Source organism: Dendrobates tinctorius, unplaced genomic scaffold, assembly GCF_039654945.1.
Source record: "Dendrobates tinctorius isolate UK_male_01 unplaced genomic scaffold, ASM3965494v1 ptg000383l, whole genome shotgun sequence".
NCBI classification, from domain to species: domain Eukaryota; kingdom Metazoa; phylum Chordata; class Amphibia; order Anura; family Dendrobatidae; genus Dendrobates; species Dendrobates tinctorius.
The window spans coordinates 1,121,941-1,138,596 of NW_027362049.1; the positions used below are offsets into that span (position 1 = coordinate 1,121,941).

General features: G+C 42.7%; 1 protein-coding gene across 2 annotated transcripts in view; it reads right to left on the reverse strand.

Moving 5' to 3' along the window:
- Nucleotides 1-1,134: 1,134 nt before the first annotated feature.
- Nucleotides 1,135-16,656, reverse strand: part of SPHK1 (sphingosine kinase 1) — a 70,381-nt gene continuing 54,859 nt past the window's right edge. For both annotated transcript variants that reach the window (XM_073563177.1, XM_073563176.1), the window contains exon 5: nucleotides 1,135-5,553. In XM_073563177.1, coding sequence (XP_073419278.1) covers nucleotides 4,788-5,553 — 766 coding nt within the window. In that variant the 3' untranslated portion in view covers nucleotides 1,135-4,787. The remainder of the gene's footprint in view (nucleotides 5,554-16,656) is intronic.

The following is a 16,656-nucleotide window of genomic DNA, read 5'->3' on the forward strand; positions in this document are numbered from 1 at the left end:
TTTTTGTGTGCAAATAGACTCTTTTTCCTGCTCTGCGACAGTTATGATGGTGAGAACTTGAAGAAGAACAAATGGCAATGACATTATTGGATATGGAGGCTGTAATCCCACTCCATTACTATATAAGCAGGCTTTAGCAAGCCGTTTGTCACAGAGAGAACATTGATTATTGGGAAAATCAAAGACAGACGCCCATTTTAATGGTGGCTGTTGGATAAACCAATGAGATTTATTAAGTATCCCACACAAGGATGTTCTACAGTATGCAAAAAGACCGTGGAATGAACTCCTTGCAAAATAACCAGCCTTAAAAATGCCAATTGAAGAAAGCAAAAAAAAAAAATATGTTCTATTCTTGGAGAAATACTACAGATAAGACAGTCATATGGAAGGAACACTTGCCTTTTGGATTAGTTTGACGTTTACCATTTGTGCTTGAGAAAATTACAAAACTTAGCTTTCATTTTTCATAGTGTCCTTGTTTAGGATCTTCATTTACAAGCCATGAATTTTTGTAGTATATTGCCATAGGGCACAAAGCGCTTTCTTTTGATTCAAAGCTCTAAATCCACTGCATAGGCAATGAGTTAAAGAACCAGTGCAATACTTACTGGTCACCGTCTTTTGCCATTTCCAATGCCATTTCAAGATCACAAGACCTCTTTTGTGATCTGCCGACTCTTCTCTTACTCAAAGGAAGTTTAAGAGACCAAGGCTGGGTACACATCGCTTTAGGTGCCATCCGTTTAACGGATCAGTTACTAAGCGGCACTAACGCAATGTAATGGATCTGTTAATGCACCCATTGCGATCCATTATCGTAACGCATGTCAAAATCGGCATGCGTTAGCGATGGTAGGTTACTTTGTGACGCACCGTTGAACGTGATCTACCGCGTTTTCGGGTACATTCGGTCTAATGCACAGCAAACGGACGAATGATGATGCAATTCTACCATGCGTTAGCGCATGCATTAACGCGATAGTAGAAAAAAAAAGATTTTGTGCATCATCATTAGCGCATCCGTTTAATGCAGGGGTCTCAAACTCAATTTACCCGGGGGCCGCTGAAGGTAGAATATGGGTGAGGCTGGGCCGCATCAGGTTTTCCACAAGAAAAGCTCCCACAAAAATATTCCAATGTTATCAAATGGCTTTATTTTTTCATCTTATTTTGTGTTAAAAAATAAATTAACAAAATCATAAGAAAAAAGTAAATCATTCAGTAATAAATAAAATTAAAATGATAATACAGCAGACATAGAAGACTGAAGAAACCACATATAGTTGCTGACTAGAGAAATGCAATTATTCTTCAGATTCAGATGACTGTATTAACAGTTCTTTAACATTTAACTATCTGAACATGAATGGAACATTGAACATAAACTATTTTGAACATGGCTTCTTCTGCCTACTTCTTGCTGCTAGAGATCTGGCAGTGCTCACTCTCGCATAGCCGAGCCACATTTGGCTTAAGGGAGGAAGCAGTTGAGACCCTCAGTAGGGCTTGAAAATGCTCATCAGTAAGTCTGGACCTTTACTTGGACTTATTGAAGTTCATGGTAGAGAAGAACTTTTCGCACAAGTATGTGCTCCCAAAAAGACACATGGTCCACTTGAACATTCGGGAAAGCTCAGGGAAGATGGGGGGCAATTCTCTCAAAAATTGCCCGAGCTTGTCTGCTTTTCCACTCACCTCCCTGAACTTGGCTTTGAGTTCAGAGTTGCACTGCAGGTCAATGAGCTCCATTTGAAGCACAGGAGGGGCATCATGCACATCAAAGGAGAAGGGGTCCGCAAAAATTTGAAATGTGGCTCTGTGCGTCTTGAAGTCTGCAAATCTGTGATCAAATTCCTCCTGTAGCTTCAAAATGACATCCATATACTCCTCACCACTGAATGGTGTGCCTGCTTCCATGAGTGCCTTGCATGATGGGAAATGGCAAAGGTTTGTCTGAGAAAGCTGGGCTTTCCATAACATAAGTTTTGTAGAGAATGCTCTCACGTTGTCATAGGCAGCACTGACAAGTTGCCCTTGGCCTTGTAACTTCTTGTTCAGTACATTAAGCTCATGTGTGATATCAACAAAAAAAGCTAAGTCCATGAGCCATTTTGGATCACTTAGCACAGGAACAGCAGCCCCATCTTTCTCCATGAGGCTTTCACTTCCGCTCTCAACTGAAAAAATCTCTTCAATATGTTTCCCCTGCTGAGCCAACGTACCTTGGTGAAGTAGAGGACATCCCCATATTCTGACTCCATTTCCTCTAAAAAGCACGAAACCTTCTGTGGTTTAAGCCCCTGGATCTGATTGGGTTGATGCATTTCACATCGAAAGACATCATTGTCAAACTTCAGGCATTTGCTGCAAAGGGCCTGCTGATGGATAATGCAGTGCAGAGCAATGACCTCCTTTTTTTAACAAGTGCCACCAGTCCATTTTTCCTCCGTCATTGATGGCGCTCCATCAGTTGTTATTCCAACAAACCTCCTCCAAGGTAAACCAGCATTCTCAATGGCATCACACAGCTGGTGAAATATCTCCTGAGCGGTGGTCTGGCCATGCATTGGAATCACTGTGAGCAACTCCTCTATGACTTCAAAATTGTCATCAACACCACGGACACAGATTGTGAGCTGGGCAGTGTCGGTGATGTCTGTGGTCTCATCAAGAGCGACTGAGTATACACGGAAACATTTTGCTTTCTCACACAGTTGATCATAAATGTCATTTCACAGGTAGAGATGCGCTCTGCTACGGTGTTGGCAGAAAGGTTGATGTTGCTAAACTGACCTTTCTTTTCTGGACAGACAATACTTGCAGCCTGTAGTATGCACTTTTTTACAAATTCACCTTCTTTGAATGGCTTTCCTGCTTTAGCAATCATCTCACAAACCACGTAGCTAGCTTCCACTGCTGCATCATTCTCTTTGGTTGCTTTCTTAAAGAAATCTTGTTGCCTCAGTAGATATCTTTTAAGATTAGCAAAGTTTGGCTCTTTCATCTCCCTGGTATTTTGCATCCTCCTCAGCATGTCTAGTTATGTAATGACGTTTCAAATTGTATTCTTTGTGCACTGCAACTTTCTCTGTGCAAATAAGACACGTTGAGATGCCCCTGTGCTCAACAAAGAAATACGATGTCCCGCCTCGGAGAGTAATATACCGCACCACCCCACCACTCATTCTGAACCCGGCGCACCCGAGTCTGTGGCGCGGTACGGTCCGGTGCCTGCTCGGCTGCTCCTGCTGCATGTGTTGTGAGTGTGACTCATACGCCTTGCCTGCTGACAGCAGGCTGTTGTGACTGTCTAGCCATCATCACTCACCTCCTCCTGCTGCAGCTACGATGGTCCAGCGCCGACATCATCTTCCTGTATGAGCGCGCGGTCACACATCACGTGGTACCGCTCATTAAGCTCATGAATATGGGTGCCACGCCTATGAGAGTGGCGTGGCGTCCATATTCATGACCTTAATGAGCGGTACTACGTGTGACTGGGATTTCACTTGCGAGACTTGGCCATGTTTCTCGCATGTGTGATCCCAGCCGAGGTGAGGGCCGCAAACTATTGTCCCGAGGGCCGCAGTTGGCCCGCGGGCCGCGAGTTTGAGACCCCCTGGTTTAATGGATCCGTTAAACGGATTGCACTAATGCGATGTGAACCTAGCCTTAGAAGGAGCTTCATAGACATACATTGAGAAAATGACCTCCAGTGTCCACAGAAGACTGAGTCGGCAAGTCACAAATACGGTCATGTGAACCTGGAGCGTCACTGAAAATGGCATAACACAGACCAGTAATTGCTATACATTCTACGCACACACACACACTGCGGATCGCTAACAGAAAGGACAATAAAAGTGGTTCTTTAAATTATAAAATTATATTTTCTGTTGCCGCCACTAGATGGAGCTCATTATAATACATTTACATATTGAATGTAATTTATATATATAAAAAAATTAAAAAAAACCACTAGTCATAAGCGGTAGCTGCAAACAGAATAGAAGTCCATTATTTAAAGGAGTTCACCCATGCACGAACAACTTGTGGCCCATGAATTGAGTGGTAGTCGCTCATGAGCACTACATAGTTATGTATTGTCTAGAGGACTAAGGAAGATGGCAGAGTACAGGGTTAGCCATTTCTGTTAGTACTATAGACAATGCAGTGGTAATGCACATACCTAACCACCACTCTATTAAAATAGATAGAAGTCATTTTAAATTTTAACAAAGATTGTATTAAAAAGCCTTAAATTAGAATGGTCTGTGCCAAAAGTAAAGCAGGAATGCCTTCCCACAATTAGTATTTCATCCTATATCTGTAAAAAATACTCCTGTTCATGAGACATTTCTGAAACCTAGACTGTGACGGGCTATCTGTAGAGAGGTTGGAATGGTGACTCCACTTGTAATTTTCAGGGGCACTTATGGTGCATGAATGCTGATTGGCTGTTTTAAGTAACACATCCGTGTGTGTCCGTTGCACCAGTTTTGGTAATTCTTCTCCTTGTGCCTTTAGTTATTAAAGATGTTCTGAAGTTTCCCTATAAAAGTCAGTAAATGGCAAACTAGACGGGTACTTGCATTGTCTACTCAAAGTACAAATTACCACCCACTCACAGCTATTTTATGTATCATTCTCCCTATAATTACTACTTTGTGGGTGAACATGGCAATAGAAGAAAACCTCTTCCTTTTTGTAACCTCATTCCCTTTATAGTAGTACATCTCTGGGGAAAAAAAAATATCTGAGTGTTATAGTTGTGAATCTATACATTATGCATTTTGTCCTATGGATATCACATTCCCCAGCCCCCGATGAATTTGCCCTTGCACTGGACTACATTCTATGACCTCCCCATCTACTGTCATAACACCAGCGCTTTCTGATGGCTCTATCCTAAATGAAACCACAGGTATATGGGTCAGGTGAGGTATCTCTTGGTCTAGATGAGTTCCTTTCTCCATTGCCATGAATAGTTTGATAAGAGATGTCCGTGATATTCTGGAGGTGGCATAGAACAAGTGAATATTACCTCCTGCTGGACCTTTGACCATAGGGGCTGTAAAGTGTTCAGCCCCTAGATGAGATTGATAGAGAGCAAGGACAAGAACAAATTGGTCTTCAATGGTGTGCCAGTGACTTGGGACAGGTTGGTCCAGTGGTACCAATAACGAGTCTTCCAGTACCTGTGGCTCTACCTTGTCTGATGAAGGACTATTTCCAAAGTTACTAGCCTCAGGAATGTTAGAGGCAGAGTCCTTCTCTTCTGAAACGAGGTATGAAAGTCGTCCTCTGTATGTTCTCAGCGCTGTCAGACGGACGAAAGTGCCAACAGAGAAGCGTGCATAACCCATAAACCTATACTTCTCACTTTCTATGTCAACATCTGAAATAAAGCCCCATGCCAAGCTAAGGAAAGAGAAGATCCTCTGCTGGGAGGCGGTGGTAATGGAGACAATGTCCAGGGGCATGGGATGACCCTTACATAATATGAAGGCACAATTAGTCAGAAGTTTGGTTCCTGTTACTTGCTGGTGCCTGCAACACAAAAGAAAAAAAAATGAAGGTAATATTAATTGAGCCAACTTATAAATGGGCTAGGCTGCAAATTCTAGAACATAAATTAATAGTCAATATTAACAGAGACCAGTCATTGGCATATAATATATATATATATCAAAAAAAAAAAAAAAAAGCAGCACCAAAATAGTAGTGGTATGAACTGTTTAATAGCCTAGTGGTGTGGCGACGTTTCGGATATGGCAATCCTTTCTCAAGCAGAAAAGATTGCCATATCCGAAACGTCGCCACGCCACTAGGCTATTAAACAGTTCACATCACTACTATTTTGGTGCTGCTTTTTCTTTTTTTTTACTATTATCTAAGGACATTGAGGTGTCTGGAGAAGCGTGCACTGCTTCAAGGTATTTTGTGCTGATCCTATTTTTATACACCAATATACACATACATGTATGTGTTAATTCATAGTTTTGATGCCTTCAGAGTGAATCTACAACTTTCATAGTCATGAAAATAAAGAAAACTCTTTGAATAAGAAGGTGTGTCCTAGCTAGATAGCTAGACAGCTATCTCCTCACACTGCATTGTAACAATGGCTGGTCAGGGCCCCCAACGTACCTTCTGCCTAATCTAGAGGGCACAATAGTGTATCTACTGATGTTTATTTCTCCAGAATAACAAGCAGGGATCACATACAGGAAGGAAGGTCCTCTACTGGTACTGGTTAACATCATTGCATCTTTAACCACCAAGGACAGAAGGACAACAAGTTCATCAAAATTCACACCACAAAAATGGTGTAAATTACGTCAGAAATGTACACCTTGTACTGAACCTGAGTACATTTCTTGCAGTGGTGCAAATTAACGGAAAAAAAGAAAAAACTAAAATATTAAAGCGGTGCACTGTTCTTTCATCTATGTTTTTCTCTAAAATGCTGCAGCATTTCAGAGTTTACCATACAATGGCTGGAATTATACAGCCAGTGCCTGATACATGCTGTCCGTAGATCAGACAGCATGTATCAGCCGTCAAATTCACTTTAACATAATGGAATACAATTAACCAACTACTACATGCAACATGTAAACTAGAAATGTCATCCATGTAACCCCAGTAAGTAACTAAGGCTGTGTCTACCATTGAGGCTTAAGTTTATGACAAGGCAATTGTACTCTGCTTGATCCTTGGTATGATGGCTTACATTGACTTATAAGACAGCCCATCATTTTAAGTAGAAGAAAAGTGCTGTGTGAAGTGATATTCTTTGGTTAAATGGCATGGGATTGGTGATAACTTGCTGTTTGCTGGGGGTCTGAGCACAAGGGCCACCACTGAGCCCGAGAATGAGGCTATGCCAACATGTGAATAAAGCCCCCATTACACACTGCGATATCGCTAGCAATATCGCTATAAAGTCACCGATTTTGTGATGTTGCAGCGATATTGCTAGCGATATCGCTGCATGTGATACTTATCGCCGACCGGCTCCCCCGCTGGTTATCGCTGATCGCACGAGAAGCTCCTGGATCATTTCTCGTCAGTCACTTCCTGCGGTGCTTCCTGCTGTGACAACGAGCGACGCGTGGAGCCGGGCGGGAGGACACAGGATCGCCGCGTCTGACAGGTAAGTAGCGACCCCCGTCCCCAGCGATGTTGCTGGTGAGATCTGCCTGTGTGGCAGCTCACTAGCGACTACCTAACGATGCACCAGCAATCCTGACCGGGTCATATCGCTGGTCGGGATCGCTGGTGCATCGCTAGGTGTAACGGTACCCTTAGTCTTTAAAAACAAAGACTGCTAGGGTGGAGACTCTCGAAGCCTATTACAACAGTATGAACAGAGCCTAAAGGAGATTTATATAGCTATCAAAGAATGAAGCTGTACCCAGTAAAGTGTAGGTATGTAGATAGATGACTAGATAGACAGATAGATGCCCATCGCCCTGCACGGTGTTGGGCTGTGAGCACAACACCCACTTGTGGAGGGTCAGGTCCTTAGTCTGTTTCTGACAGTTTGAGCAGACAATTGGATGTTCATGGCCTCGCTAGTGGTCATTTTGCAGGGCTCTGGCACTGTTCCTCCTGTTGCTCCTTGCACAAAGGAGGAGGTAGCGGTCCTTCTGCTGGGTTGTTGCCCTCCTACAGCCGCTTCCACATCTTTTGGTGTACTGGCCTGTCTCCTGGTATCTGCTCCGTGATCTGGACACTGCGGTGACAGACAAAGCTACCCTTCTTGCCACAGCTCACATTGATGTGCCGTCCTGGATGAACAGCACTACCTGAGAAACTTCTGTTGGTTGTAGACACCGCTTCATGCTACTGTACCTCTAGGGGTGAGAACAATGACAAAATGCAAACGTGACCAACCCAGCCAAAAAGGATGAGAACAGAGAAATGGTCTGTGGCCGTTTCTCGTCGGCGGCTTCCTTCTGGGCTTCCTGCTGGCGCCGATGGACACGGGCGGGAGAACGTCTTCATCGCCGCGTCTGACAAGTAAGTAACGACTGCTGCTACTTCGCTGGTGAGATCTGCCTGTTTGGCAGCTCACTAGCGACCATTTAGCGATGCACCAGCGATCCTGACCGGGTCGTATCGCTGTCGGGATCGCTGGTGCATCGCTAAATGTAACAGGACCCTTACATTGTGTTGTTTAAGTGTTCCGTTTATTTTTTGGAGACTTACATACATATTTCTGTGTGGCCTTGATTGACCTCAGACCTGCTCCTCGTCAAACCAACTCATTAGATAGAAATAGACATACAGCAACTATTGTTTGAATTAGTTTAGTAAGATTAACATTATATTCAAACATGCTGTACCTGTTTAATTCCATTTAGTACTGTTAATACTATGTACTAAGTATGTATACATTGCATATATTGAACACCAAAATCTTGTTCATTTGCCATATTATATATACTATATATATATATATATATACACACACACACACACATACACACAGAGTATATGTCTATATATCGCTGCTTATATAGGAGCGTGAACAGGAACATTGGATCAATTGTATGGTACATACTTGGCATATTTTCTTATAAAATCAGATTTTAATCCACCATTAACGACGCATCTAAAAATATATAAGCAAAAAAAATGGAGGATGTGATAGCTGTCAGTGCAAAAGTAAAATAGTCAAGCAGCACCATATTGTAATTGAAAAAAGTACAGTCCAAGCATTTCGAAAATCTGTTATAAGGTTAGAAGAAGGACCATATATTATGCACAGATGAAGAACATGCTGTAGAAGTGACCGGATTGTAATCTGGACACATACATTGTGAATCATATGATAAACCCTCAGTACTTTAAGATTATATGCTGTGTGTATAATGACCATCTATGTGTCAGATTCCAGCCATTATGAACATGGTGGTAAGGTGAAGAGTTCACAAACTGCTCAGTGATCAAGATTCAGTTGTCCCATCTGTTGTCAGCCACTTGAAGATCTGTCTGGGGATTTAGAGGAGGGAGGTATAGCCTTCATCTGGGAACGGCCCTAGAAGTCTGAAGGGGCTTTGTGTTCCTTATTGACTCAATATTAATAATGAATATTATATGGAGGATGCCGCAAACCAGGAAACAAAAGCAAATATGCCACCAAAACTGCCAAATGCTTTTAGACTTTTCTAATTATGTTAACTTCTAATCATCAGACAACATGGAAGACCCCAAAAAAGCATCCTAGTTACTACGTAGAAAAAACGCACCTCTTATTACTAAGAATAGCACCCCACTCACATAATAGTGCCTTCCTGTTATTTATTAATAGAATATGTTATAAGTTCTCCATCATCAACTAAGCTAAAAATTACTCATTTCAATTATATAGGTGGTTTGATTGCAGGTTAAAGGCAATTTGTATGTCAAACATCACAGCTTGAAAAGAAAAACCGTATTCCTTCAGTATCGATGGATAACAAACAGTCTTTTTCTTCAGGCAGAGTAAAATATAAATTTAGCAGCCTCACCAATCTCTGTATTCCCAGCCGCAGCTCACACTTGTATTAAACGTGTTCACCAAATAAGCACCTCTCTGGCTCTAGCACCCCTCTCTCATAACTCTGCCTTTCTCCAGTATCAACACACTCCACACTGCTGAGCTAAACCAGCGGCTGTTAATAGGCCTGTAACCCCCGGAATGGATCATAACTTTTCCCAGCCAAGTTCTTTTGGGTCCTCAAGAACCCAGACTCAAAATCCAGTCACATTAAACCCTCTCAGTAACCTAGTGTTACTGGTACAGTTTACATTACCAACACATATCTACCAACCATGACCTTACCTTCGGCTTTCCCACACAATATAATGGAGGGTGATACACTGAAACTGAACTCTGTTCAATGCAACAGTGCACTACCACTTGTGAGAATGAGAAAACCTTGCATTATGCACAGGGCCGCCATCAGGGCATTACTGCCTTTACTGGCACATGGGGTCCAGTGATCGGAGGACCCCCTTTCTTCTGCTCACCGGGCCCCTGCCGGCACAGTAACTGAACCTGCATCCGAGATGCAAGTTCAGTTAAAATCTATTGCGGGCCCGCATGATGCAGGATCATGGTGGAGGATGGAGACAGATGGGGCGATCATATGGACCAGGATGGGACATCATATGGGGCAGAACGGATACTCATGAGGGCAGGATGGGAGAACATATAGGGTCAGGATGGAAGGACAAATGGCAGGAGCCAGGAATGAGACACAAGGGGGCCAGGATGAGGGATATTACTGTAGGGGCTAATTAAGGGATATCATTACTGCAGTGATGCATTTTAATTTTGGAGGATACGGTTTTCAATGTGTGGGGTCCTGTTACTGTGCAGAACAACACAGTCACCTTTCTTTCTTCATCTGGTGTAGTGTATAAATTGGGAAAAAAAATAAGTAGTGTGTTCTGCAAGCAGTGCTCTAGATAACTTATTTCCTGCAAAGACTAGCACTGGCTGGAAGAAGTGATGGCGTTCTGTGTCGGATGAAGATGAAAAGCAAAGATGAAGGACTTCACATAGAGACGTCACTGGCAAGTCAGTGTATTACATGTACACGCACAGTATACACTGTATATCATGTACAGAGCTCCTGTGTACAATGCCACCAGTGACCACTGTATTACCTGTACATTGACACTGTATACAGCGCTCCTGTGTATAATGTCACTGGTGTTCACTATATTACCTGAACACAGACACTGTATACTAAGTACAAATCTCCTGTGCATAACAGCACTCATGGTCATATTAGTATTTTTTTTTTATTGATGATCAGTATTGTATTATTCGGTCACTATGTGGTGGTAGTATTTGTTCCTTGTATGTGGTATTATTCGATCACTATATGGTGGCAATATGTGGTCGGGTCATGGTGCGGTGGTATTTGTTCCTTGTATGTGCTATTAATCGGTCACTGTAGTGGTAATATGTGGTCTGGTCATGGTTCGGTAGTATTTTTCCCTTGTATGTGATATTATTGGTCATTTTAAAAGTTGAAAAATAAAAATATACCATATTGTATTGGACATTTTAACAAATAAGTTACAGTAGAGTAGAGCCCAGCCAAAAAAGAGTCTACAAAAGCTGCTGGCTATCTATGTGATCTGGTGATGGGAACTGTTAATGTGTGATTGCTGAGGATGTGGTGCAGAAGTGGAGGATTTATTCCAAGAGCGGTGGGACTATGGACAAATCGAGGGGTGGAGGCGGGGATGGGGTGGAGCCTGGGCGGAGTTTCAAGGGGGCCCCAAAAATGTTGCCAATATGGGGCATCGAAATTCCTAGTGGCAGCCCTGATTATGCATCAGGCTAGGTCTAAATTTCTACATGCATTCCGGGGACAGCAATTTTTGAGGCCAAATGTTTGTAGTAAGGTGGAATGGCTGTTGGCCTGTCTGCCCTCTGAATTGTTGACCTGCATTTTCAAATTGAAGTTCAGTTTTAAACTTGGCGAGTGCTACATCTTGTTAATTTCAGATGAGGTGTGTTGAACTTTGTACTGTCAAGCACCTCTGGAACCTGCCTTGCTGCTTTATTCCAGTTTGACACCAGCAAGATCAAATGGCAGCTTTAAAAATCTGTGATCAAAAATATTTTTGCAGCTTGTCTGTGGCTTTTTCGCAACTACTTTAGAACTGTGATAACTGACTCTTAAATATAAAAAAAAAAAAAAAAACACTGACCGGTCGCAGGTTACCCACCATAACAAAAAAGTCTACAAAAGGCAAAGTCGCTTGCAGATTGTGTATAAAAATGAAAACTATGAATGGATACCAGTCACAGTTGGACATACTGTAGGTTGTAGTGTGACCTTATTTACAATTCATTAGACACCATGTTGCGTATCATCTACAATGAATTAATGAGGTAACTGAATGAGAAGCCACAAGACACCAGACTAGCTACTGCAGGACTCTGCTGTCAAGAGAAGAGCGGTGATAGAGTGAAAACTGAGTAGAGACTGTGCCCAATTCAGAAGAAGCTGCTGAGCAGATCCAGCAGACTGTTACAAGTGCCAGTAAAGGGTCACAAAAGACCGTAAAGGGTCAGCATACTGTTGTATATACCAATTAACTACCTCTGTTCAAGTCAAGCTGTTACATCTTGTAATAATGCAGAAACTTCCAAGCGTATGGTCTCATGTGAGACTTTGTAACCATCAAGCTCATTGCCTCCGTTTGTGTAAAATTGTGAACTGTCTGTTTACACCTGAGTGTGGAACCATGGTACTGCCAAGTCACACTACATTCTATTATTTTAGGGTTACATCACCACCAAACCATCCCTTATAGTCTCACTTTGCGATAGTGGAAATCCATATCCCCTTTCATAGAATACAGTTCTATTTGCAGTAATAAACCTCGTACATAAACTCAGTCTGCATTAGAAATATATTTTTCTAGCTGAAGAGCCCGGCGCTGCCCGGGCATAGTAACTAACTACGGTTAGTTATAGCAAATGATAATATCCATCTATATATCTAAAATATCTATATCTACTGCTCAAAAAAATAAAGGGAACACTATTCCATTTGCAACAGGCTGTGTTTCCTTTATTTATTTGAGCAATATATATCTATATACACTCACTGGCCACTTTATTAGGTACACCTGTCCAACTGTGTGTTAAGACTTAATTTCTAATCTGCCAATCACATGGCGGCAACTCAGTGCATTTAGGCATGTAGACATGGTCAAGACAATCTCCTGCAGTTCAAACCGAGCATCAGTATGGGGAAGAAAGGTGATTTGAGTGCCTTTGAACGTGGCATGATTGTTGGTGCCAGAAGGGCTGGTCTGAGTATTTCAGAAACTGCTGATCTACTGGGATTTTCATGCACAACCATCTCTAGGGTTTACAGAGAATGGTCCGAAAAAGAAAAAAAATCCAGTGAGCGGCAGTTCTGTGGCCGGAAATGCCTTGTTGATGCCAGAGGTCAGAGGAGAATGGGCAGACTGGTTCGAGCTGATAGAAAGGCAACAGTGACTCAAATTGCCACCCGTTACAACCAAGGTAGGCAGAAGAGCATCTCTGAACGCACAGTGCGTCGAACTTTGAGGCAGATGGGCTACAGCAGCAGAAGACCACACCGGGTACCACTCCTCTCAGCTAAGAACAGGAAACTGAGGCTACAATTTGCACAAGCTCATCGAAATTGGACAGTAGAAGATTGGAAAAACGTTGCCTGGTCTGATGAGTCTCGATTTCTGCTGCGACATTCGGATGGTAGGGTCAGAATTTGGCGTAAACAACATGAAAGCATGGATCCATCCTGCCTTGTATCAACGGTTCAGGCTGGTGGTGGTGGTGTCATGGTGTGGGGAATTTTTTCTGGGCACTCTTTGGGCCCCTTGGTACCAATTGAGCATCGTTGCAACGCCACAGCCTACCTGAGTATTGTTGCTGACCATGTCCATCCCTTTATGACCACAATGTACCCAACATCTGATGGCTACTTTCAGCAGGATAATGCGCCATGTCATAAAGCTCGAATCATCTCAGATTGGTTTCTTGAACATGACAATGAGTTCACTGTACTCAAATGGCCTCCTCAGTCACCAGATCTCAATCCAATAGAGCATCTTTGGGATGTGGTGGAACGGGAGATTCGCATCAGGGATGTGCAGCCGACAAATCTGCGTCAACTGTGTGATGCCATCATGTCAATATGGTCCAAAATCTCTGAGGAATGCTTCCAGCACCTTGTTGAATCTCTGCCACGAAGAATTGAGGCAGTTCTGAAGGCAAAAGGGGGTCCAACCCGTTACTAGCATGGTGTACCTAATAAAGTGGCCAGTGAGTGTATAAAGCTGTGTGTATAGCCCCACCAACTCCACATAGCCACATTCACTATAATATCCCACATCATCCCATCAGCCAGAGCCACCGGACTACTACCCCTAATATCCCACATCATCCCGTCAGCCAGAGCCACCGGACTACTACCCCTAATATCCCACATCATCCCATCAGCCTGGGGTCAGAACCAGAGCGCTGAGTGGAACAGTAATAATAATCTTTATTTTTATATAGCGCTAACAAATTCCGCAGCGCTTTACAGTTTTGCACACATTAGCATCGCTGTCCCTGAAGGCTCACAATCTAAATTCCCTATCAGTATGTCTTTGGAATGTGGGAGGAAACCGGAGTGCCCGGAGGAAACCCACGCAAACACGGGGAGAACATACAAACTCCTTGCAGATGTTGTCCTTGGTGGGATTCGAACCCAGGACTCCAGCGCTGCAAGGCTACAGCGCTAACCACTGAGCCACCGTGCCGCCCAGTCCTAACTTCCATACCGGAGATCCCTTTAAGAGAGGCCTGGCGTCAGAACTTGAGCGCTGAATGGATTTTCCCTGACTTCCATACCAGGGATACCTTTAAGAGGGGCCTGGGGTCAGAACCATAGTGCAGAGTGGATTTGCTGTGACTTCCATACCAATAAACCCTTTAATAGAAGCCTGGGGTCAGTATCAGAGCGCTAAGGGATTTGCCCTAACTTCCATACTGGAGATCCCTTTAAGAGGGAAGATGTGCCTATGGGATGGAGGATGTGTGATGGGGATATGGGCATGGGAGGGGGTGATTCATTTCTGTCATGTGCTCTCTGCTCCTTTCTGGGGGGGGCAGACAATGGCTGGGAGCTTATGTTCCCGGGGATGCTAGATTTCTCCCACCTGGTCAGTGTCTGTTGTGGAGTGGAAAAACTGTTGCTCATAGCAACCAATCACAGCTCGGCTTCTTTTAAACAGCTCTGGTGAAATGAAAGATGCTTAGTGATTGGCTGGGGCTATGTGGAGTGGGTGTGGCTGATATTTATATATTTTAGGGTGTTTCATTTTTCCGAAGTTATGATTTTCGTACGACTTTGCTTGAATCCTTGGTCTAAGTCATATAAGAGATCCATGTTAAAATTTTAGCTAAATCGATTAATATTTAGGGGTTGCACACTTTGATCACTTTTATCTGAAAGTACTGAAATTCATGAAAATGTATCATCGACATCACACCAATGTGTATGTTGTGTTTCTATTATGTTTTGCAGGTAGTTAAACTGAAAGTGAGTACTAGAAAGGGAATTTGGTTACTTGAAAAGGTGCCTGGTGGTGAATTTTTGGGAGCTTGACTCCTTTCCAAGGAACCAGTGCTTTTAGTTTTTATTTACCATCACAAGGAAATGAAAGAAACACTCTCGTGTGCTGCTAAATCCACAAGGATTGTTATGGCAAGGATGCAGGAGAGGTTTTCTTGTGATGATTCTTCCATGAAGGCCATATTTGTGCAGGTGTCTCTGAACAGCAGAACAATGTACTACAACTCCAGAGTTTTCTGAGCACACAAATCTCCAAGGGTGCTCAAACTTTTGCTTTGCAATTTAAAATGAAAAAAAAAAAAAAAAAATATGACAGTAATTTTTCCCGGACTAAAATACAAAGGAAATGTGTCATCTTTAACTTTAGGCCTTTTAGAGATAATTTCATCTTCAGCTTGCTTAACTGTTCACAATAACAGTAACTTTGACCAGGTGTGCCCAAACTTTTGCATGCCACTGTATATTTTTATTGGGTTTTTTTCATGCAAATCTTAAACTATAGCAACTTTACATAGGCCAGAAAAATGACAATATATCACACTATCCTCTTATTGACACTTTTTATGCCACATTTGGACATGGCCCAAATTTTGCAGCACGTTTTTACCTCTTACAAAATGTGACTTTTTAGACAAAATTTTGCAACAACTCAGCATGACAAAGATCATACTGCATATAGAAAATCCACAGCCTTCCCCACCGTCTGCACAAATGTCTCCTGCCACCTAGAAAAGGGTTTTCCTAATACCTGGGTTACTAGCCTTATGATGTACTTGGGGGGACAATCTGAATATGGCCTCGGTGTCGAGTAATCAATATTTCCCCTTTCTTTTCTTTCCTAAAACAGATTCATACTCTTGTTCCCATTTAGCAGCTTTTATTATCCTCTCCATATCTTTTCAATTTTCTTTTTTTTGAACAAGGATGCAGGAAATAAAAAAACAAACTGGATTTTTAAAGGTGCTATAAAACGCGGAAGTTAAACAGAAGTCCTTGTACACAAAGGGGGATTGCATTAGAGTCAGTGTGTCTCCGGCAGAATTACGGGTGAAAATGAAGAACAACGCGTGAAAATGGTGGACTACCTCAACAATGTCTTGAAAGATGGCAGTCATCCAAGAGAAGATTACAAAGAGCCATTACAACTATCACTTCTATATCTTGGAGGTTGGGATGAAAACGATTTCGAATTTAGTGTTCCAGGGTGAAGCAAGGTGGATGGCAAAGGCCATATATGTCCTCAAAATTGTGCTCTTCACTAAACAATGGCATATGTCTAATACCGAATGGAAAGGAATAAGAAAAGCAGCATGTTTTGTCTGTCGGATATATGTCCACTTTTGGCACGAGGCAGTGGTAAGACGATGGGCTCCAAAGAATGATTTGGAGATGCTTCTGCAATATGGGCGGCACGGTGGCTCAGTGGTTAGCGCTGCAGCCTTGCAGCGCTGGGGTCCTGGGTTCGAATCCCACCAAGGACAACATCTGCAAGGAGTTTGTATGTTCTCCCCGTGTTTGC